Source organism: Copadichromis virginalis, linkage group LG12 (assembly GCF_057382275.1).
Source record: "Copadichromis virginalis isolate Kocher_CV1m ecotype Utaka linkage group LG12, C_Virginalis_male_GT1.1, whole genome shotgun sequence".
Taxonomy (NCBI): Eukaryota; Metazoa; Chordata; class Actinopteri; order Cichliformes; family Cichlidae; genus Copadichromis; species Copadichromis virginalis.
In genome coordinates, this window is record NC_140629.1 from 31,625,740 (window position 1) to 31,651,952 (window position 26,213).

Below are 26,213 nucleotides of genomic sequence, written 5' to 3' on the forward strand. Positions count from 1 at the left end.
CACCAACATCAATTTAGCGGAAAAGCATATAGCACTGTGCAAAAGTCTTTAGCCACTCCTCACTTCTTTATATGTGGTAGGAAAATGAGAAATAGGTGCAGCAAGCTATTACAACTTCTGCAAAAATAAATAGGCTTCTGATGAGGCTTCAGTGAACAGTAGACAGATCAACTGAAGAGCCAGATGCATCTCTTAAATCCTGTGTCAGGTATAGCCTTCGACTGAAAATCAGTGAAAAAACAGCTAGTTTCCAGAAAAAGCCTTTGAAAGACCTTCAGAACACCTGAAGAATTAATACTCAAGACCATTTTAAACAATTACAAGAATGTCAGGCTTCTTGGAAGGAAAATACATGTAATGGGTTATAGTAGTACAGGATCTTTTTTTTTTTTTTTTTTCTTTTTGCGCCCGTCCCGTTTGGCTCTTTTGCCATCAGAATTGTTGTCTAAAGGCAAAGAAAGATGCCCAACGGATTTACTTTACCAAATTGACCATCCCGGCCTTGCCGTAATGGTCCATTTGATTCACCTTTTATTGTTTATTTTATTTTCACTTACTGAATACGGGACAGACTTGACTGGGGGAAAGAAGGGGAGAAAGAAAGAGGGAAAGAGAAACAGCTGAGAAGAGGGACGGGGGAGAAGGGCAAAAGACAAAAACCAACAGAATGAGCAGGAAAAAAAAAAAATGCATATATCAATCACCTGGATCACCTGCTGAGAAAGAAAAAAGAAAACAAGCAGAAGAGAACAAGAGTAATATAATAAACAACATCACAATGATATATGGGAATATGACAGTAAATACTAAATATTAAACATTATTGTGCAGCACATAAGATCAACAGAACACAGTGTGCTTTGAGGTAGGAGCCAAAAAGGGTGTAGTTTGTGGGTGTGATCACCCGTGTGTACACCTGTGAGCATGGACGCGCTTGTTTTTTTTTTTTTTTAAAAGGTTCCTTCATGTAATGATCTGCTAGAGGGTGTGGGGGGGGCCACAGCCCCGTCCTCCAGGGCATGAAGCAGGTATGGAGGAGATCAAAACTCCAGACATCCAGAGGCCCCCAGAACACAAGAGACCAAGGAAGACCAACAGAGGGGCAGCTGCGCCACTGTCCCAGAAAGAGCTGAGGAGAGTCCCAGATGAGGGCTCACTCAGCAGCCGCGGAGCAGAAGCCAGGGGGAGTTGCAGTGACGCGCCCGTGAGCACCGCCGGCAGCCAGCCGTGCCTGAGTGACCGAGCCCCAGGCCGAGAGGCCGGGGGCACCCCACCTCCGAAGTGTAGTACAGGATCTAAGGCTAAAACAGAGTTTGAAAGTCAATATTTCAAATGAAAACCAGGCTTCTTGAAGAACATCTGGAGCTCTTCTTTGGATGGTCACTGCATTTTGTGCCGAGATGATCTGACACCGCTTTAGTAATGTTGAGGTCTAGGCTCTGAGAATTATAGTCCATGATGGATAGTGTTCCACTTTGTCGTTTTTTTTTTTCTATCCAGGTATGCTTTCAATGCATTGGTAATATATTTAGGATCATCATCATGCTGAAAAATGAAACCATTACCAATCAGACGTTTTCCAGATGAAATCCCATGGTGGATTAAAATCTGACAGTACTTTTCTGTTTTCATAATTCCATCAGTTTTTACAAAATCCCCAACGCCACTGGTTGAGATGCAACCTCAAACCATGACAGAACTTTGAGCGTGTTTTACAGATATCTGTAGAAACTCACCATTGTGCAGTTCTTCTGATCTCCTACATAAATACTAATATATACAAAAAAGGTGAGTAAAAGTAAATCAGAAATTCCAATTTTCATTCAACATTCCATAAGGCCTGTTGCCACTGATTTTCTGTTCAGCACTTCTGTAACTGGGCATACCTCAGCTTTTTCTCCATGTTTCTCTTAATGGTTTAATTGAGAACTTTACTGATGAGGCTTCAGCAAGCAGTAGACAGATTAAGTGAAGGGACAGATGCATCTCTCAAGTCCTTGTCAGGCATAGCATTGGACTGAAAATCTGTGAAAAATCTGTGAAAGACCTTCAGAATGCCTAAAAAACTACTGCTCAACACCATCAAGTCAGGCTTCTTGGAAGCAGATTTCATGTAATGGCTTACACATGGTTTGCATGCAGGATAAGTTAAAAGCAGGATGAGTAATAAATAAAATTGTCCTGTTTCTAGACTATATGGTTCACTATATAGCAACTTTACTGTACAGACTTAGTACTAAGAAAGAAACCATTTTAGCTGTACTATGATGTTGTGTTAGGCTTGTTAAGAGACAAAGTAAGGCGGACAGATTTGCAGAGATAGATGAAACAAAAGCAGGTCAAGGGGAGCTGACACCCATCAGCTTTCTCTCCTTAATCTATCAGTGTAACACATCTCTTGCCCCATCTCCCTAGACACAATGACATGCCAGATATCACAGGCCCTCAGCAATTGGCTTTGTCATGGCCTTTAACCCATGCGGATCTGTGTGTGTGTGTGTGTGTGTGTGTGTGTGTGTGTGTGTGTGTGTGTGTGTGTGTGTGTGTGTGTGTGTGTGTGTGTGTGTGTGTGTGTGTGTGTGTGTGTGTGTGTAGTAGATGGTACTTTAAAACACAAGCTCAAAAATTAATTTACAGCTGCTCTTTCTTTGTAATGTTCCACTAGCCACTGAACACATGTAAATCTGTGCTTGTGTTTGTGTGTTTGCTGAGGTTGGGTGTTAATAAAGACGAGAAACAGAGAATCCTTAAAAATAGAATTAGACATATAGCCACACAGAGAGTTTTCAGTTGTTAAAATGTAGATGAAATATCAGTTATTATCCTGTGAAATCATTGGCTCTGGTGTATTGCAAATGTTATCTCCAAAATGCAACCCAGGAAACCTTTTCTGTTCTACTTGCTATGAACCGTAAAGTGGGTATCTGTGACTTCTATCTCGATGCAGAAATTTACACACATATTACAGGTAGCTTTTCTATTTAATACAGGATATGTTTCTTTTGCTCTGTGTGTGACAGTGGGAAAAACACAGCATTTTATGACACTTTTGTTGTAGATTTTTTTTGTCGTTCATTTATCCCAACTCTGACCACAGTGTTCACTACTGACACTGACTTTCAGACACCACACTCTATTTCAAAGCTGGCTGAAGTCTAGAAGAAGAAGAAGATGCAAAGAATTTGTGTGGTGACAAATGATAGAATGGTCTATAAGTCACAGTAGCAGCAGGTAGAATCAGGATGTCTGACAGGCAAGGAAGCAAAGCAGGTAATGACAGTCTGAAAAGTTATAAGGGCATGATGTGCTGCAGGAATCCAAGTTGTCAAAATGACAGACACATTTCTGTGGATACAAATGAGGACATGAATCGGGATGTATGTGAAGAGAAGATTTCTTAAGTTGCAGTAGTTTCCCAGGTAGAAAGTTTTAAGTGAATCAGTTACTGATGCGCGCAATACCAAAAGTTTATTAATGGTTAGGTTAATCGGGTAAACTTTTTACATCAGTTTGTTCTCATCTCAAAGAGCAATTTAATACCACATTTTCAGATACCTAATGCTACACACTATTATGCAGTTGGGGCCCTGTGGCATTGGTACTGACATGCTATCTATGGCAATGTCAGCCACCAGGAGCCACGGTATCAATATTAGAGAGCCACAAATCTGTATTAGGAGGTTGAAGAGGTGTTAGTGACATATACTGGGAGTTCATTTTCTTTCTTTCTTTTTTTTTGCAAAGTTGTTCAATTTTTCACCTTTTTCAACCTAAATTGTTCTTTTTTTTCTTACTTTTTAGGTTTAAGCCCTGCAAACTACTTGTTGAGGTTTAGCACAACAACATGTTTTAGGTTAAAACACACACGCCTCCACAGCAATAACTGTGATGATTGGCAAATAATGATTTAGGGGTTACAGACCCCTCCCTTAGCTCTGGGGCACATAAACCAAAGGACACCTTGTGCATAAATGAGCCACACCAGCAGCTGTGATAAACAGTGCTAAGCGATGATGTGGGAATTAGAAAAGGCTTGTCCGTCAAGGCAGTTATCCAAAGGGTGTACATTAAATATGCAGTTTTACTTTAAACAGTAGGATCTCGAGCAAGTTTGTAAGACTTAAAACCTGCTCAGCTAAGATGTGTACCCCATAATGAGGTTCTGTTCTGATATGATATGATATGGAGTTTCTGATAATGACATTGCTTTGTATTAAACACTGTTTTTCTTTGTTCCTTAAAACATTTGGTCATTATCATTTTCATAAGTAGTGGTAGTAGTGTTTGTTCAGTGTCAGGAATTGTGACTGGCTCAAGGGTACCCATTCTGAATATTTTAAAGAACAAATAAATTATTCTACCATATAAAAATAATAACTGTAATCTACGTATTATATTGGTCTCCACTGCCTTTGTGTTAGTATGTTAGTGATGTCTAAATCCATAGAGCATCCTATAAAGACAGCAAATATTTCTAATATCTCTAACATCTCTAACCACTGTTTGTCTTTGCAGTTTAGAAAGTCCTTCCTATGAGGTGATGCAGCTCGACTTTGAGGTGGATAACGTGATTAACCTGGTGCCAACCCAGACTCTACACTGGAGCGTTGAATACCCAGCTGGCACACAGACAACTTCCAGGCAAACAGAGAAAGTTTCACACCTCTATATCAGCAGCGCCGACATACAGGGCATCGTACCACTGGCTGAGGTAAGGGATGATTTGATAGATGAGTACAGATATAGATATCTATGAGCATACATATTGACATTCCCAGCAGCACACACTTGTTACATTTGCTGGAATAGACTTAATTTTTCCCTCCATTTCCCTCCTCCTTCTAACCTTCTTGCTGACACCCCCAGCCACCTCCTTCCTCTAGGGTGATCAAAGCTGGAAAGGTCAACTTGTTTACCCCCTCCTGTTGCTACAAGCCTCCCGGTCTCTCTCTCTCACTCTCTCTCTCTCCCACCTTCTTAGACAGACACACAGCAGTTTTTTTTCCTCACAGGTTTCAAAATAATAAGCAGCCTCACAAGCAGTCATGCAGATTGACAGACTGACATAGAGTCACTCACACAGACCTTGTAATAACAATCATTGCCTAAAATTCACAGATGCCCTTACTTTCACTTCCCTATTGTATCCTGTAGGTGTCCTTCCTTGTAATAATTAAATACAAAGGCTGCCCTTTATACATATGTAAATTGAGTTCAGTTCAGTTTTGTTTATATAATGCCAAATCACAACAACATTCACCTCAAGGCACTTTCTATTCTAAGGTGAAGACCCTTCAATAATACAGAGGAAACTCTAAAAAATCTAAAGCACATGGCGACAGTGGGAAGGAAAAACAACCCTTTAACAGGAAAAAATATCTGGCATCTGCCTGATGCCTTTATTGGTGTTTATTGGACTGGTGGTCCTCTGCCATGACCATTTGGAGTTGAGGGGAAAACCTTCCATGTTCTTAGACTTTAAAAAGCACTGACATTAGCAACAAGTCTTCAGAACAAAACCAAAGGATTAAAAATAGGCATTTATTTATTTATTATACACTTGGAAAATGAGAGGAAATAATCTAATGCTAATAACATATTGGCACTGTAAATTAGCTGTAGTGGGCAGCAGGCCATACTAGGCAGCAAATTTGAAAGATCATAGCAAATGTTACACAAATACTTTAATTAAACTCTTAATTAAACCTTTTATGGGGTCCAGTCAAAAACGGCCAAGCACTATTCCATTCATCCATCCATCTTCTTTTGCTTATTTGCATATCTTTTGATATGCAAGCCTATCCCTACGGAAGCGTAGAGCTGCCACCCAGGCAAAAGAAAAATACAAGTGTATCACGTTATAAGGTGAAAGGTTTATTGTTCTAACAAGATACTTTTCCTGTTTGTACAATATACTATCATGTTTGTACAATATACTTTTCACGTTTGAACAACATAATATCACGTTATTACAATATACATAATTATCACGTTCGTACAATATAGGATCACGTTCGTACAATATAGGATCACGTTCGTACAATATAGGATCACGTTCGTACAATATAAATATTATATTGTACGAACGTGATAATTATGTATATTGTAATAACGTGATATTATGTTGTTCAAACGTGAAAAGTATATTGTACAAACATGATAGTATATTGTACAAACAGGAAAAGTATCTTGTTAGAACAATAAACCTTTCACCTTATAACGTGATACACTTGTATTTTTCTTTTGCCTGGGTGGCAGCTCTACGCTTCCGTATATCCCAGCTTGCATAGGGTGCGATGCAGGGTATAGCCTGGAGAGGTCGCCAGTTAATCTCAGGGCCAGCACTAATTGATGCATCCATCCATTTTATTTTGCTTATCTAAATCAGGGTCGTGGGCCATGAAGCCTGTCCCAGCTGCTATGCAAGAGCTAGTGTGGTTCCAGCACTAATTCAAATTCTGTTAAATAATATGATATGTTTAATTTACATTTAATTATAATTTTTAAACTTTTGTTGTTTTTTTTGTTGTTGTTTTTTTTGTTGCTTGCATTATTTATTTGAGTCTTCGTTGAGTTCTTTGAGATTTATAAGTACAAGGAAATGAACAAAAATAGTTACAGTGTATAAAACATATCTATTTGGAGAAGTAAAACAAATTTCACCGTAAATGAGTAAAATGATCTTTTACTCTTTAGTACTGTAGATTTGGTGCATACAGAGAGAGACAGAGAGAGAAAGAAAAAGACTCATAAAGTTAAATTTAAAACTGTCTGCCTGCAACATTTCTATTAAGACAAAATATCCCTATTACAACATACACTGGAAAGCCCAAACAGCTCTGGCTAAAGCAACCAAGAACCCTTAGGCTAAAAAGCGAGGCGGGGAATGCTTTTCAAAATGCTCCTAGTTCCATTACCACTGAGGTAGAGCTAATCTGCCCTGATAGCCCTCCTTCAAACAGCAAAGCCCTAGTGACAAAACCCAATTTTGTTCAGGTCTCTGCACCCCCTGTCTTTTTCACACACTGCAAAAAGCAAGCTTGAAACCATCATTTCGAATAGCAGGGCTGTTGGGATTTTGCTTTGCTCAGTGTGAATGGAACGTCAGGATGAGCTACAGCTTCTGACACTCTACACTTTATAACATAACCGAAGATTTTTTATCACTGTTATTATTAAAGTGATGGATATTTACTTATATGAAATTTACATTAAACATAAATGACATTACTACATGTTTTATTACAAAAAGAGTCAATATTTCTATTGGATAATACAAGGCTTCCTTTTTGGGTTGGGTTTTTTTTGCCCCCGATTGTATCATAATAAATATATATAATTTAGAATTCATTCATGTATATAATTCATATATAATTCAGCTTTTGTGAACATAAATTAGGTGTTGTGGGAATGAAAAGCAAAATTATTTTATGCCTTTATAATGTGTTATAAGTGCAAAACTGCAAAAGTTGGTCATTTTAGTTGATTGCTGGGTTGTTGCTATACGCAACATAATGATGGCATAATGACTGACATGGGTGTACAAATGTTTGGTTCAGTTCATTTTAAAAAACATGATTTGTATTTATAGCCATATTTTTTATGGTGGTCCTATCATTATTATTATTGTGAATATAAAAACTATACTGTATACTGCAGCAAAAAATGTAACTTTTTTTTTAAATCTGATAAATAAATGCTTTAAATGACTAAATTATTAGAGAATTCTACATTAAAAAAAATCCTTGGAAGGTTATAAAACGGAAACACACAATTGTCTGGTGTTTAGTTAGGGTCATTTAATCTCAAATTAGCCAAATTAGCTCCGAACATTGAGCACCTGAAAACAACCCATTCTTTTACAAATGTTTGTACTACCAGTCTGCATCCCAAGGTTTTTGGTGCGTTTATACATTTGTGGTCGTGGACGTGATTGGAACGTCTGAATTTCTATGAGTTAGATGGGTGAGTGAGTACTTTTGGCAAGATGGTGTGTATTAAAATGGTTGTTAAATTCCAGCATCATACATTTAGCTCTTTGAGATATCCATGTTCAAAAACTGCCTCAGATTTCAATGTGCAAAAAAGTGGACTGACCATTTTTGAAAAATATATATCTTTGTTTTGATACATGAAACTAAAATTTGATAACTTTGAAACATAAAAATGTTATGCAAATTGGAGATGGTCAAGTATACGGCCTGTTTTGATTTCAGACACAACAACCTGTTGTTGTGATTAGAAGTTATCAACATGACTAAGAATGATTATATGTAACTGAAGCAGTTTTCTAATTGCCTCCAGCATTACATGGATAAAAAAATACATCTGTTGTCTCTGTCACTCCTAACTCCTAGTTACACACACAAAGAAATGTATTTGTATCCACACATGGGCACAGACATTTTTTCTTTCCCTCCCTCTATCTCTCTTTCGCCCCTCTCCTTAGGTAAAAGCATCAAAATGGCTGCTATTACGAGCCATTTGGGCTTCCAAATTTGTTTACCAGAACTCCTGACCAGGTCTTGATTGCTGGTTGGTTATTTAAGGTGACTTTCACTGAGAGGGGTCTTACCAGAGCCAAGATGAAAGCTCCAACTTTTCTGGGTTTTCTTGGAGAGAAGGAATGATAAAAGAATAAAATTATGAGCTGCTAGTGAATCTTCAAAAAGAGCTGGATGAAAATGCTTTCACACTATCATCTATCCTTTTTTTCTATCCACATCTCGAAAACATGAAATCCTTCTCACAGCTGTTTAAACAGCCTAAAAGCTAAATATGATGTAACCTTTCATCACAAGCACTCTAGACTGACCTTAAAGCATAATTTCCTAGCCATTTGTTTGGTTGATTTAACTCCACTTTATCCATCTTCTACCAGCCTCCAAATCAAAAGTCAGCTTATCAACAGGTCTGATGTGATAGTGCAGTGTATTCTATTTTACAAGGCAGCAATGAAAAACAGAGCCCTGGCTGTCATTACCAAAGCCCTCTCCGACATTTTCCTCCTAATTCCATATATCCATTACGGTTCTGGTCTGTTGCCTGAGCTGGAAAGAAAGAGGTCCTCTTCAGGAAACGATGGATTATTAGGAGTAATTTATCTCCTGTAGGGGTGGAAAAATTGGTTTCATCTTTTACAGAGGAGAGGTGACTGGGGCAGAAACAGTTGTTAGGGAAAGAAGAGTGACAAAAGAGAGCTATGTAGAAATAGAGACAGAATGGCAGAAATTAGCAACAAAAATTGGGATTCAATTTAAGACAGTTAGCATTTGTCTAGCAAAAGATTGGCATTGATTTCTGCCAACGGTTAGATCAAGAACAAAACACAGATTAATATTAATTAAGCAATTTACAATACCTTGTAATCCAATGCCAAAAAACGGGAACAAATCCAATTCCTGTCACTGACTTCTCAAACAAACCGTCCATCATAAAATTCGCAGAGCATTTGCTGAATAGGAGCAAAGAGGACTTTGAATTTATTGCCTAAGGAGAACAGCAGGGTGGAGGAAAAGAACTGCAAAGAACCCTGAAAACTCTGAATAGTGAATATGTGAATTTCCTATTTTGAAAAGTGGGTTGTCATACTTGAATGGACCCACAGTGACGGCCAATGGTGGCCTTTATTTGTCCCAGACAGTCCTCTCAAATCTGACGGTGAAAAAATTTCTGAAGAATATTGGCTTAGATTAGGATGTAGTAACACACACTGCGTTCACATTTTAAGACAGTCAATTCACCGCCTATTGCCTCATGTAAGTAACTTTGGCAATTGTGCTATTTGCATTAAATCCATGTTTTGTCCCACTATATGAATTTCAGATGATATTCACTTTAGGTGGTAATATCAAAAAGTGTGATAAGAACCATACACGATGTCTGTATGTCATGACATGGGTTGTAAGAAAGGAGTTGTATCTGCTGTTTTATCTGAAGTGTATTGGATGCATAACCTAATTGCTATGAATTAAAAGATGGCACTGAAGACTTCAGTTATAAAATGTCCAAATGAAATAAGCCTTAAATACCTTTTTGAAGCTTTTTGAAGTGTAAGTCAACATAAGTCTTAGTTTCTGCACTTGTTTACTTGAGGATCTCAGAGAAAACATATCTGAAATAGCTGCAAAGTTTGACTGCACATTGTTATTATTCCAACCAAAATGTCCTGGTGAAGGTGAAGAAAGGATATCAAATCACGGGAGAGATTTGAAACAGAGAAGAATTTTTCAAATTCTAACATACAATGTATACGGTGTAGCATGTTTATTATAGTCCATATAATGTCTATATGTTATACAGACGTTCAGTACTTTTGTCCATATAGTGTATACGGATAAAACATTGTGATCATACACCATATGGGAAACAGTACTGAACTATATACACATTATAGCATGAGGTGCCATAGCATGGAAACCCACGCCATGATGCTCCCGCTGGACAGTTGTTATGCTGATGTTAATACCAGAGGAGGTTTGGGGCTCTGCAGTTATCGAGTTACCAGAGCATTGTGAACTTTTACGCATTATGGACTTCACAGCATTCAACGACTCCAATCTGTAACTGGTGACACCTCAATTAGATTAAGAAGTGTGAGCAAAACATTTTGCCCATATTGTGTACAAACAGTGCAAACTAAAAACAGGGTGTAGCTGAGAATGATGGGATGCCATGTATCTTGCAAGTGACTGGTCAGAAAGTACAGGCATATAACCGCTGAGCTGATGGTGCCACTAGTAAAAACCTTAGAGGATACTCATAGTGATTCTAATTCATTTTAAGAAGTGCACCAATACCAAAACCAAATATGATGATATCCAATAGTTTTCAGTATTTCTCTCAAAACCACGTCACTAATACAAAAGTGTCATTAACAGGATAAACTGTCTCATAACATGAACGTCTTTGCCATAGTGTTTGAAATGGCCAAGTTTCATTAGCAATGACTGCATTGCATTGTATGTTTTTTGGATGAACTACTGTAAAAATATAGAAGTAAAGAGAAAAATAGGGACAAAGAACCCTATTTCGTTACTTAGGAGAAAACAAAATGAAAAGGAATGTCAGAGTGGGCCTACTATACCTTCCTATAGAGTTGTTTTATAAGCTAAAAATAATTGAACCATAATAACGTTGTTTTATGCTCTCCGCAGGTGTCATTACACACTTCAGCAGAGTGGTTTCAGAGGGAAAGAAATCTGCACATGCATTCACAATAATGCTTTTGTATCTGATGCTTTGTGCATACATTTATTTCTTTATTATGTGAAGAAAAGGGTAGTGAATAAATGTTTTTTGTTCCCATTGTCTTCTTTTGGGATTAAGTAGTTTATATTTCATCCACCCCTCTTTTCCCCTCTTTTCTCCTCCATCTCACCTCATTTTTCATTATTCCCACCCTTCCTTCTGTTTCTGTGTCCCCCTATCTGGTCTTCATTACTATCCTCTGTCTATTTCTCCACTGAGTTTCACCTCTCTCTGAGGCTTTGCTATGTAATTAATTCTTAATTAGAACACTTGTTTATCTTTGTTGCTTAAAGATGCGCTCATGTGTGTATGTGTGCATGTGCAGACCTCTTAGCAGAGCAGTTATGCTAAGTGGCTTCTTAATTTGCCTCCTCTTATTGGTTCCCTGTAAGAGGAAGTTAGTAAGTGGGAAGAAGACACTGAAAAGTCAATAATCTTTTGATGAAATCTCGCACACACCACCACCACCACATTGCTTTCAAACTCAGTTTTACTATTTTCATGGTGTATAAGTTTATTAACAGCTGCATTTTCATGCCTATTTCCCAATTCCAGTCCTCTATACATTATATATAGCTTTTTGTCTGTTTATACTAATAGCAACACACAGTAAAATCAGTCGAATAGAGTAAGACAAATAAAGATTTGATCCCTTCTATAGTTCTACTGAACAGTCCCTGATTTTATATTAGTTTTGTTTTAATGGAGAGATACAGAAAATCGACCGAAAATCCAGGAGAAACATATTACATGCACTGTACATAAAATGTATACGTTGATTTGCATGTCACTGTGTGAAACAAGTATTTGATCCCCTAAAATATGACTTAATACTTGGTGAAGAAAACGTTGTTGATAAACACAGCAGTGAGGTATTTTCTCATAGTTTTGCACACATCTCGGGAGGGATTTTGGTCCATTTCTCTTTACAGAAACTCTTGAAATTCAGGTTTCACAGCTGCTACTTAGTAACTCGAAGCTTCGGCTCCCTCTACAGATTGTCTATAGGATTGAGGTCTGGAAATTGACATGGCCATTCCATTACCTTAATGTGCTTCTTCTTTAGCCATTCCTTTGTTGTCTTGGCGGTATGTTTTGGACCATTGCATGGTGGACGACCCATCTTCAGTGTATTAGCTTAGGGAATGAGGTTCTTATCCAAGATTTTATAGTGAAGTTGTACTGTACCCTTAGCAAAAAAAAAAAAAAAAAAAAAGGATAATGTATCCAGCTCCACTTGACTGTGCGGATGGTGTTCTTTGGGTCATACTTACATACTTAGGATTTCTTTTCCTCTAAACACGATGGGTTGAGTTATTGCCAAAGAGCTCAATTTTGGTTTCATCTTACCACAGCACTTTCTCCCAAGCCTTCTCTGAATTATTTAGGTCCTCACTGGCAAACATAAGACAGGCCTGTACATCTGCTTTCTTGAACAGGGGGACTTTTGTCATTGCTGCATTATGACAGAGTGTGTTACCAATTGTGTGCTTGGTGACTGTGGTCTAACCTGCCTTCAGATCATTTACAAGCTCCTCTAGTAGTTTCAGGTTGACCCACAACCTTTGTCATGTTCATCTTCACACATCATGAGACAAGATTATGCATGGAGCTCCTGGCCATAGGCAACTGGTGGTCATTTTATATTTCTTCGATTTCCAAGTAACCACATCAACAGTTGTCACCTTCTCACCAAGCTTCTTGCTGACAGTGTTGTAACCTATTCCAGCATTGTACAGGTGTACAATCTAATCTCTAAAGTCTTTTGACATCTCTTTGGTTCGTGGAGTTGAGATACATTTTTTTAAGAAAACTCTACTAATGGATAATTTAAATAAAATAAAGCTAATTTAAGAGATAAGGACAGATAGATTCCCTCATTTTCATAAAATAATTTAATAGGATTTGAAAATAGATATTTTAACTAATTAACCCAAATATTCTTGTTCTTAATCTCTTGTGCTGCTGTCTCTCAAGGTTGCAGAAAATCTAGCAAATCTTCATCGCCAAACCCCAACACACCCTCACAAACTTGTCTTCAGTCACAGTATTTGCTTGTTAGCAGCCTTCAAACTCCCAATTAATCAACACATATGACACATTTTATGTGCGTGTGTGAATGTGTATGTATTTGGGTCACTGAGAACTTGCGTGTCCTGGGCTGCAGGTTCATTTCCATACCGAGCGGCTGTGGTTCAGTCCAATCAGTCAACAAGAAAAGCAGGAAGAGGGAGGTTGGGGGGACGGTATGGACATATGTGTGTGGGTGGTTTTGGTGTGTTTAAAGAGAGAAAAATAAGCAAGTTAGGAAATGACAAAAACTATAAGGCTTGAGGAGGGCCCACCATTACTTTCTTACAAAATGTAAAAAGAAAAAGAAAGTAGATGCATGCAATGTCAATGAAACAAGCTTCGTGCAGACACTTTTGCTCCAGGCAGTATGTATTAAGAAGAAGAAGCATTTGCTCTTCTTTAAATTTTTTAGTTCGCAAGACATTCACTTGATATAATGCAGCTACAAGAGAAACCCTTTCCACACATTGAATGTTTTTGCAGTTATGTTGCAGAAAATTCTTTATGATCCTAAGAATGATCTTTTCACAGACTTACAAAAAAGGTCACTGGTGATAGTCATACTGGCATTTACGGACGAGGCTTGTGTGCCCATACACAGACTTTAATTCTTTTGATGAATTACGACATCTTCAACCCTAATGCGTATGTAAGCCGTTGTTTGTACATGCAGCATTTCATTTCACATGAATACTCAGTCGTGTCCTTTTTGTTCTGGTTAAGAACATGAAAGGGCTCACTAGTTCAAAGTAAGCTGCTGGGCCAAACAGGAGTAATTCAAGTTCAAAAGAAGAAGCAAGGAAAGCAAAAGAATAATTTCACTATAGTTTCATCAAGTATCCCCGTAACACTTTTGTATTTTTCCTTCCTTATGATGTATGTCACACATAATCTTAAGAGAGAGGAAAACGTAGCATCATCCAGTGTAATCTGGGGATGGAATGAACACCTGGATGAAATCCACTGAAATGCACAAGGGTTGTGATATAATAATGAGCCTACTCCTGCTAGAGCAGGAAGACAAATTGGAGTAGACAAAAAGCTTTCAGTTTCTAACAAGATGTGATGATTTGACTTCTGCTTTCTGTTTTTTATGAACCGAATCAAAAGCTGAAGAACAACCTCCTTCATGCTCAGTTACGTATAATACCACCCGTGAGTTGCTCAGCCCAACCACATTATCCTAATGGGCCACTAAACCAGCTATACCAGAGCAATATGGGATGGGACGCTGTGCTCAAGTATACATGAGGACATCTGATGCCTAGCCAATTATGAAAGTTATAATAAATTGGGAATGAAACAACTTTGCAGGAGAGAAAACAATAAAAATGAGCTACATAAGAAATATCATTGCAATGGAGTAGTTATGTGGAAATCTCCCTCACCTAAAATTAGCCTAGTTAGGTTTAAGCACAATTGATGGAAATGATGGATGCATTGATAGGACTGCAGAGACAGAGGAACATAAGAAGAAAAAGTAGGAGGAGAGCTGTAAAATGGGTGCGGGAAAAAAGGGTGAGAGAGTGGTGGGGTAGAGGGTTAAAGTGACAGACATAAACATGAAAGCCAATATGGGAAAATGGTTGAGGGTTTAAGTAATTGAAAGAAACAAAAAAGAAGAAGACAAAGAGAGAGAAGGAAAGGAGCAAAGAAGGATGTAGCATGAGAGGAAATTACACACACTAATGGCAAAAGCGGGCACCAGAAGGAGTGAAAGTGAGAGTGTTGTGGCGGGGAAAAGATGGAGAAAAAGAAGAGGGCCCAGCGGAGGTGCAGAGCACCGTGTAAGAGTCCCTTGGAAGTTATGGGTAGTACAAGAGGAAGAGAAGAATGAGTGAGAGGCACAGGGAAAGAAAGATAGAGAGAGAGGAGATGAGAGCAGGGCAGTTCTAATGCAATTAGGGGTCTGGAAATTGAAAGTACAATTCTCTCTGGGATCTTTGCAAGAGTGGTGTGTGTGTGTGTGTGTGTGTGTGTGTGTGTGTGTGTGTGTGTGTGAAAGTGAGTGAGAGAGAGAGAGCGAGAGAGGTTGAATGGGCTGTTAGCTTTCATATCTACCAAATGTCTTCATCCCTCCTCCCTCCTGCTCTATCTCTTCATCTCTCCCTCTCTCCCTCTGACTCCTCAAAATCACTCTTTTATTTTACAGTCCCCTCCCTCCATTTAATTTCTTTTCGTTCCTTATCCCCCTCTTCTTTCCTGCTTCCACTCTCTCTGTCTCCATCCCTGGCTCCAACCATCTATTTCTGTACCTCTCTCTTTTCCTCTTCATCTCTCTCTCTGCATTTTCATTTCATTCATTTGTGAAGAGGAAACGAAAATGTCAGCTGCTTTTTACATTTATATTTTGTATCTCAGACATTAAGCTGATGCGCTCCTCCATAACAACCTATCCTAAGAGCCAGAGTTGTAGAGCTTTAAATCTCAAGATCACAACAACTTAAACTTCAAATTTAAGGAGTATTATGTTTTATGTTATTAAAACACACCGAAATATAATAATTGTATAATATAATACTATTATTTTTATTGATTAGGCCTTTCTGAAATAAATAAACTGTACAGTACATAGACACCTATATAGGGCTTTAAAAAGTCTTAATGATAGTCAACTGTGAAAAGGAAGAAACTGGCAATCTTTTGGGTTGATTTAATTATATTATTCTTCACAGTTAAAGTCATAAACACAAACACCAGTGTCTCCATCTAATTACCTGGTCTAATTACCTGTGTGCATAATTACCACTGGCAAATATAAACACTATCCCCAAGAAGACTATTCGCCCCATTACCACTTGAGTCCTCTGCATAGGTGAACTCACTTTGGAGTAAGCGTTTTTGTAAGTGTTTGCCCATAGATTCAACCTTTGCTTACCATGCTTGCAGTGTGACAGGAAGAAAGTAGTTTAGGTGTGTGCTAATTGCCCCAGAAACAGAATGATTGACTCTCAGATAGTCTCATAGGCTTGTTAGTATCCAATTAGTAGCTGCAATTAGTGTCAGGTTTGTGAGACAGCCTGACACTGGCCACAGAGGCGAATAGGTTAAGATTCAGCTTGATTCACCAGAGATAGGCATTATAAAACAGAGAACATGCAGTAATGAGTTACCAAGTACCTTGAATCTAATTGTCATAGCAGATTATCACCTGATGTTCTTGTTTAGGCTGGACCAAAGATAATCTTTTATACAACTTGGTCTAAATAGTAAAAGAAATAAACATCTGTGCACCAAACAACAAATATCTTACTTAATGCATGTTGTTGACATTACGTTGTTTCTAAATACATTTCTCTAAACTAATTATATTGTAGCGGCACTTTGGGGGTCACTGGAATATGTTGTTATGCATAAGTGTTCATCACACTCTGATGCTAATAGTGCCTGTAATTGATTACTTTTGTCCTATTGTCACAAATCAGGCTGCAGGGTCATGACAAAAGAGGAGATGCACACAAATATCAATTAAAAGGGACTATTTATTTTAAATGAAAGAAGCAAAGAGAAAATTTGAACTAATCATAGTGTGTGCAGTCAGTACAATCAGTGGCGTAAATGGGTGAAGAAATGATGTAAGCATTGTTGTTTGGTGCATCTGCTGTCTGCAGATGAGATCTGCCACACAAACAGTCCAAAAGGAAGGCAAAGTGGAGTGGGTCATCACACTGTACAATGAACATGTAGCTCGCAAATTTGCACATTTGTTGTTTAGAAAGCTGCTTTTATTCATCTCACCATATACAGTGATAGCATCAAGCTGAAAGATTAGCATGTGTTTCTGTGTCTTTATATATGAGCAAAACAAATAAGTGCCACAGGCTGGTTTATTAAATGGAGGAAAAGAATATTACAGATCATCACCAATGAACCTTCAGTTCAATCAGTTTTTAACAGACTGTTGTTACGGTCTGTGATCTATAACCTGACACTATTTATTTGCTTATAAATCTAGTTTTCAAGCAGTTTAAGGTCAATACTTTACTGTTTATTATATAGTGTATTTAGAAATGTCTAGCATTGTTTTAATTATATATTAAAATGCTTATATTTTCTTTTTCTTTTTTTTTGCAAAATATTGTCTTTTCAAATCTGAGGTGACTTCACTAACTGAATGTGATTTGATGATTAGCAATGCCCGACCCATTACATAAACCCAAATTTGTCCTGTAAATAATAAAATAGGGACGTTAAGGCACAGAGATGAATAGCTTATATTCATGTTGTGCACAATACCCGTTTTCTCATGTTTCAGCCGCTTTTAGGGAGAACGAACTTCTGTGTACTTTTTAAATAATCATTTATACAGCAGCTTTCAACACACATTCCCACTTGGGAGCTACTTGATACAATCACAGCCTCATGCTGTTATCCACCCACCAGCTGGGCATTTATTACCTTGAAGTTATCAATTCGACATGTTTCATCATGCAGTGTGTGGTTGAATCGGTCACACAAAGATCAGCAGTACCTTGAAGAATGCTTTATCCACCTATTCTCCTACACAAATTAAAATGTAAATAGGGTTACGTTCAGCAAAAACTGATGTACCAACTAGTTAGCTTAAGGGCTTGGAACTTAATGAATTGTTGTATTGGATTAAAAAAAAACAACAACAGGTGTTCAGAAAAGAAAATGAGGGAAAAAAGCTGTAGAATCCTGCTTCTTGTGACAGCACAGTCAACAAATCATCAAAAAACACATTTATTTCATGGACACATTTCATTTTAAAATGACTGTTAGCTGCGTCTTTCATCAAATCCCCAAACAATTTAAACATCCTGTCCAGCAGTCATGACTTCCTATCATAGGTAGTTGTAATTGCATCAAAATTCATGTTCGTGAAATGTATCTAATTTAAATTTAATCTAATTTTATAATTTCTAAATCTTTCAGACAAAGTAGTAATCTTCTTGTTATTCTTTTGTATTATCTTTTGTTTCATATGTCTCTAATTCAAGCCTACAAGCGCTGTCAGTTTTATCGGGGGTTCCGCTGTTGCTGTATTATTATAAGCATCCTAAAATAACTCCCAATGAAAGAGTAGAAATCTGGCTCATGCTCAGTTACTAATGATTAGCCTGACGTCTTACAGATCACAAGAAACATTTCAGCATTTGGCCAGAGCTTGCCCTAAAGTAATTACTCTGTCTAACAAATAGATTTGATTTGCTATTGCACCCATATGCACACACAGTTGCGCACACATACTTATACACATGTACAGAAAAGTGGCACAGACACACACTTGAACATGCACATGTACACATACACACACACACACACAACTGTGTTGCCGTCAAATAAATGTGGCGGCACTCCTCGGGCCTAATAGTCTGGCTGTAATTAACATTGTCATAGTGATAATAGCCATTTATCCCTGATGCGCACACACACAGACACACACAGTCCAAACCTCTATCTTGTCTAGGCAGTTCGCCCAGCTGTCATCTCCCTCATCTGTTTTTCTCCCTCCCACCTTTCCTCCCCCTTCCCAACAGTATTTAGACCCCATGCTCTTTCTTTTCCTGTTTTCACATTTCCTTTTTTCTGAGCTATTCTCTTTCATTCTCCCCTTCTTCCAATTTCCTCTTACACATGTGCACTGTGCTTTTGCTTTTTCTCTTCACTCGTCCCATCAACTATCTTATTTCACACAATTCTTCATTTCACATGTTATATTGTCTTTTATTACCTTAACACAGTCTAACCAAATTACTTATGGATTTATGTTCATGCTGAAGTATAATATAGTCAGTTTATTTGCATGCTATTTTATTTTGGAAGTTACTCAAACTCATGCTTCCCATTTTGTTTTGCTCCCTGATTTCATTGGTTTTCCTGCCAGTTTGCCCATCACCTGTTACTTATTATCTGATCAGTTTTCCCAAAATACAATATATACTTCCTGCTGTTCCAACTTCGGTTGCCAGGTTGTTAATACTCTACTTTGTAGTCAACCATTCTTCATTGGTTTAAAGTCTTTTTGTTTTTTTCCCCATATATGTGTGTGGTTCTTACACCTATAAAGCAAGCTATATACAGGGTGGGCCATTTATATGGATACACCGTGATAAAATGGGAATGGTTGGTGATATTAAAGTCCTGTTTGTGGCACATTAGTATATGTGAGGGGGCAAACTCCTCAAGATGGGTGGTGACCATGGTGGCCATTTAGAAGTTGGCCATCTTGTGCCATGTGACACATCAAACTTATTGGTAATGTCACAAGAAAAGCAATGTTGTGCTTGGTTTCAACGTAACTTTATTATTTCATGAGTTATTTACAAGTTTCTGACCACTTATAAAATGTGTTCAATGTGCTGCCCATTGTGTTGGATGGTCAATGCAACCCTCTTCTCCCACTCTTTACACATTGATAGCAACATCGCAGGAGAAATGCCAGCACAGGCATCCAGTATCTCTAGTTTCAGGTGCTGCACATCTCTTATCTTCACACCATAGACAATTGCCTTCAGATGATCCCAAAGATAAAAGTCTAAGGGGGTCAGATCAGGAGACATTGGGGGTCATTCAACTGGCCCACGACCACCAATCCACTTTCTAAGAAACTGTTCATCTAGGAATGTCTGTGAAGGTTCTCAGTCATCCAGGTCATCGTAGTCAAAGGAGCTTGCAAAGAAAAGCGTCTGGACTTCTTTAAGTTGCTTGAAGACGTTTCACCTCTCATCCAAGAAGCTTCTTCAGTTCTAAGGTCAAATGGTGGGGAGTCCCAGATTTAAACCTAGTGGGAGTATCCCCCCCAAAGAGGGACAAAAGGACCCCCTCCTCTAATCGCCTGAGCCAAGGTGTGAAAATATAGGGCATGACAATGTTGTTGCTTCTGTCTTGCTTGTCCTCCCTCGCTGGTGTCTGATCTTCTTTTCTGTGCCTCTTTGCTGACTTTATGAATGCCCAATTAGGATAACCACATGTTTTGAGTGCTTCCTTTACATGTGTGTGTTCCTTCTTTTTTCCTTCAGGCTTAGAGCGAACATGTTCTGCCCAGTGGTGTAGGGTCCTAATTAGTCCAAGTTTGTGTTCCAGAGGGTGATGGGAGTCAAAGGGGAGGTACTGGTGCGTGTGTGTGGGCTTCCGATAAACTTCGATGTTGAGGTTGCCATTCTCTTCAATGTGCACAGCGCAGTCCAGGAAGCTTCTCGGATGAGAGGTGAAACGTCTTCAAGCAACTTAAAGAAGTGCAGACACTTTTCTTTGCAAGCTCCTTTGACTTCATCTAGGAATGCTCGGACCTGGCACCCATAAAACTCCCAGAGACCAGCCATTTGGCTTTTCTACCTATAAAACCCGGCATTTATAATGGCATTTATTGCAATTGTCATCTTGCGGGGGGTTACCAGGGTTCCATCTCTAAATGACTGCTGGTCAGCAAACCTGGGAAACCCACAGATAATTGGAACTATGGCACGAAACCGCTTCCAAGACATCATGCAACACCTACGCTTTGATGACAAGTCCACCCGCAGTGATCGAGCAAAGACTGATAAGTTCGCTGCAATTTCCAGTGTGTGGGGATCATTTGTCACCAACTGCATCACGTGCTACAACCCTGGTCTACATATCACCGTTGATGAACAGCTTTTCCCATAAAAGACTCGGTGCTGTTTCCTGCAGTATATTGCAAGTAAACCTGACAAGTTTGGGACACAAACACACAAATGCAAGAACAATCATGCCACTGTGCGATGTGTTCACTGCAACAGATACACATGTGGTAAATGCAGACTACAGATACCATGGCAGTGCCAGGATTGTGAGTGATTGCTGAAAATGTTGAAATGTACTCACTCACTTTTTATTATTATTTGTAAATATGTGTACAAATGGTTGTTTTTTTTGTACTGTTTTTATCAATAAATCTCAGCAACAAAGGACATACACCCATGTGTGTTGATTTCTCCCTAAGATGGCAAACTGAAACACTCCAAGTTGGTGACTTTTGGAGATTTATTTCCCTGGATGATTGAGAATGCATCAAGATGAAACACAAAAGGAAGTGCACAGCTTTTAGCAGCTCCCCCACGCCCTCAATCACACACCCCCACTCCCCTCCCTCCAGAATTCCCAGGTAACAACCTAATATACATATGAATGACTAGCCAATTTAGCTTCCACTTGGCTGAAGCTAAAGCTTAGCTAAAAGCCTACCAGCCATTTGGCTGCTCTCGGGTTTTATAGGTAGAAAGGTAGAAGCCTGGCTTTGATAATGTGGTGGTGCACCATCTTGCTGGAAAAACTCAGGGAACGGGCCAGCTTCAGTGCATAAAGAGGGAAACACATCATCATGTAGCAATTTCAAATATCCAGTGGCCTTGAGGATTCCATTGATGAAGAATGGAGCCACTATCATTGTACCCCATATACCACACCAAACCATCACTTTTGTTGTTCCAACAGTCTTGGAGGGATCCATCCAATGTGGGTCAGTGTCAGACCAATAGCAGGGGTTTTGTTTGTTAACTTCACCATTCACATAAAAGTTTGCCTCATCACTGAACAAAATCTTCTGCGTGAACTGATGGTCCTGTTCCAATTTTTGTTTTGCTCATTCTGCAAATTCTGTGCGCCGATCTGGGTCATCCTCGTTGAGATGCTTCAGTAGCTGGAGTTTGTAAGGGTGCCATTTGTGAGTAGCTAATATCTGCCGAAGGGATGTTCGACTAATGCCACTCTCCAGTGACATGCGGCGAGTGCTACGCTGTGGGCTCTTGCTGAATGAAGCTAGGACAGCCACTGATGTTTCTTCATTAGTGACAGTTTTCTTGCGTCCACATTTTGACAAGTCCAACACTGAACCAGTTTCACGAAATTTAGCAAGCAATTCGCTAACTGTAGCATGGGAGATGGGTGGTCTCGTAGGGTGTCTTGCATTGAAATCTGCTGCAATGACCCGGTTACTGCGTTCACCAGATATCAACACAATTTCAATCCTCTCCTCACGTGTTAACCTCTTCGACATGTCAATGGCTGTGAACAAAGAGAAACTTGTAAATAACTCATGAAAGAATAAAGTTACGTTGAAACCAAGCACACCATTGTTTTTCTTGTGACATTACCAATAAGTTTGATGTGCCACATGGCCCTCTTCCTATTGAAAAAACAAAAGTTGTATCCAAGATGGACGACTTCTAAATGGCCACCATGGTCACCACCCATCTTGAGGAGTTTGCCCCCTCACATATACTAATGTGCCACAAACGGGACTTTAATATCACCAACCATTCCCATTTTATTACGGTGTATCCATATAAATGGCCCACCCGGTATATACTTCTATACTTCTGGAATTGAGTTTAAATTAAAAAAAAAAACAATGTGATAAATGAGGAAGACTGTATTACCTCTTGGGGGAAGCCATAGTTTTAAAGAAAAGAAATGATAGCATTACATTCTGTTTCTTTACCTTTCAAATGCTTTAGCTTTCAGCTGTAAAAGGGTGATGGGATATTGTTGTCACCCTGTTGGAAGGGTGAGCTGGGAGGTGATTTGGACACCCAGGTGACGTATGATTTACGTTAGATGCATCTACTAAAAATCCGGATGTGTTTGAATTTCAGTGGTCACGTTTTCTGAAAATCTTGTAAATGCGATAACTGTAGAACAATGTGATGCAAGGATCTAGACATTCAGAACTTCTACTAAAAATCTTGGATGTGTTTGAATCTCATTAACCATAAGGTCTAGGCTAGAGGTCACGGTTTACTGAAAATCTTGTTAATCCAATAACTCAAGAAAGAAGTCTCATGGGATTTTCCAATTTATGCCATAGGTGCATCTACTAAAAATCATGGATGAGTTCGAATTTCAGTGACCTTGAACCCAATGTCAAGGTGGCCATTTTTGAAATAACAAATTTGACAATTCTAAAATCAGAGTCATCTCACTTTCTGTTATTGTTTGATCATAGTTTAAAAAAAAAAAACTTCATGATGGGAAGTGGAACTTGCACTCTCCTCAATTTGCAGAGGAAGTAGAGGTGAGTTTGAGCCTTTTTAGCTGGTGATGAGGTGTTTTTGGAATAGGAGAGGTCCACATAGATGTGCACCCCCTGGAACTTGGGGTTGCTCACTCTCACCACAACAGCATTGTTTGTGGTCAGTGGGGGTGCTGTGAATGATGTTTACCACAATATCTTTGGTCTTTTCTACCTTCAGCAAGAGATTGCTTTTTACATTAGTTTGCTTGCTGTAGTTTGCTTCATGATGAGGCACCCTACAGTTGTGTTTCCCACAAACTTTAATATGTGATTGATGTGACTGTCAGAGTTTGATAGTTTTGGAGGTGTTACTGCCAACCAGCACAGTTTGTGGCCTCCCTATGAGAAAGTCTTGTACCCAATTACAGAGAGAGATCTTGAGTCCCAAGTGGCTGTGTCTAGGCATTAGCTGCTTGGGAATGATTGTGTTGAATGTTGCACTGAAATCTAAGTACAGCATCCACACACATTAATTCTCCAGATGGTTGAGGGCAGGATGGAAAGCAGTGGAGATGGTGTCATCTTTTGACCTATAGGCAAACTGAAGCTGATCCTGGGAGGGAGCCTGGACTTGATGTACTGCATGACCAGCCACTCGAAATACTTTGTGATGAAGGAAATAAGTGTTACGGGCCAATAGTCATTTTAACTAGATGCGAAGGGCTTCTCTGGTTCTGGTATTATGGTTGTGGCGTTGAGACATATGGGGACAACAGCTTGGCTTAGAGACACACTGAAGATGTCAGTGAAGACACACTTTCCCACTCACACTTTCCGATCCGATACCAAGTAATATTCAGGGTGGTATCGATGATAGTGATCCGATACCTTGTACAAAAATTAATTTTATTCATTGTATCTCAAATTATAGCATCATAATGATTACAGGACATCAGATTACTTGTTCTTATCACTTAATAATGCAGAGTTCATCATATAGAAATAAAAAAATCTGAAGTTACGCTCCTCATATTCTGTGATATGATTTACTCTGCGTTTGACAAGGTTAGTGATGTTGCCACAACCATACATGCCAACCCTGCTGATTTTTCCGGGAGAATCCCGAATTTCAGTGCCCCTCCCGAAAATCTCCTGGAGCCACCATTCTCCCGAATTTCTCCCGATTTTCCAACCGGACAACCAAATTGAAAAACCATATCACAGAATTCATAGGCCCAATTCCAGTTTCCAACAATGGCGGCAGCTACTTAGTTTTAATATTACTCTTATTTCTCTTTCTGGGTTGCAAAAAGACTTTTAACATATTTTTCAGGTGAGAATGTAGCTGTGTAAACTTCAAACATCTGAGCCAACTGACACATCGTTTTCAAACCCCCGCGGTCTTTCACTACTCGGGTTAAACATGATATATAAGTCACTTTGATAACTTAAAAATTTTATTTATTCGTGAGTAAATCAGTTTGGCTGAGATTAAAGTTATTAGATTAGATTAAATGAAACTTTATTAATCCCTCGGGAGGGTTCCTCCGGGGTTTTCACACAGCTGAATAAACAGAAAATGATTAAGCAGAAGTGTGAGACGGTCGAGAGTTTACGTCAGTGCCCGGTTATATTTTAGATAAATGTCTATTTTAGATAAATTTTAGATTTCATCAAAGAGATGACAGAAGTAGAAAAATATAACTGATAAATGCAAAGCAGTGCTAAATATGATGGGACCGTCAATTTTCAACTAACAACTCATATAGATATTGAAAATAAGACATTGATGTATGACAGCAACATAGATCCTGATTGTAATTTCTTCAACAATAAGACAAATGAATGCAATTATTATACAAATGAGCAACTTAAAAAGGAATTCAAGGTAGAACAGGGTATAACAATGGTTCACTTTAATAGTCGAAGCTTATATGTAAACTTTCAATCCATCAAAGACTACATAACACAGTTTGAACAGCCATTCAATGTGATAGCCATATCGGAGACCTGGATAACTCCTGGAAAAGAAGACTTTAAAATAAATGGATATGAATTCCTTCATGTAGACAGGATCAACAAGAAAGGAGGTGGGGTGGCACTTTACATTGATAAAAACCTAAAGTACAAAAGAATGGGAAGAATGACAACTGTTATTGATGGAGTGATGGAATGTTTATCAGTGGAAATAAGTATGGAAAAAAGGAAAAACCTAATTGTCAGTTGTATATATAGAACACCAGGATCTAAGATTGAGATATTTAAGGATAATATGGAGGACTTATTTACAAATATAAATCAGAAAAGAATGTTTATTTGTGGGGACTTTAATATTGACTTATTGAATCCAAATCATAATAAGAGTACAGAACAATTTATTGATTCCATGTACAGCATCGGTTTATTTCCACTGATAACAAGACTGACCAGAATAACATCTCATTGTGCAACTCTATTAGATAATATATTTACAAATATAATAGAAGGAAAGATAAAAAGTGGGCTGTTAATCAATAATATAAGTGACCATTTACCAGTCTTTGCATCTTATAATTGCCATTATAAAGTGAACAACGATGGACATAAGATTATTTACAAAAGAATAAGAACAGAGAAGACATTAAATTGTCTTAGAAATGAACTTTTAAGGCAAGATTGGACTGCACAGTAATTGAAATCAATAGGAAACACAACTATGCAGGAAGACCATGGATGACAAAAGGACTACAAAATGCCAGCAAAAAAAAGAATACCCTATATCGAGAATTCATAAAAAAGAGAACAATAGAAACTGAAATGAAGTATAAAACTTACAAAAATAAATTAACTAATATAATGAGATCCTGTAAAAGAGAGTATTACATTAAAAGGTTAGAACACAATAAAGATAACACAAGAGATATATGGAATGTATTGAACAGAATAATCAAAAATGAATCAAGGAATAATGATT

General features: G+C 38.4%; 1 protein-coding gene across 1 annotated transcript in view; it reads left to right on the forward strand.

The window, feature by feature from the left end:
* LOC146697361 (transmembrane protein 132C) overlaps window positions 1–26,213 on the forward strand; it is a 300,988-nt gene that overhangs the window by 214,909 nt on the left and 59,866 nt on the right. The window contains exon 5 of the mRNA XM_085476062.1: window positions 4,516–4,711. Within this exon, the coding sequence (XP_085332188.1) occupies window positions 4,516–4,711 (196 nt within the window). The remainder of the gene's footprint in view (window positions 1–4,515; window positions 4,712–26,213) is intronic.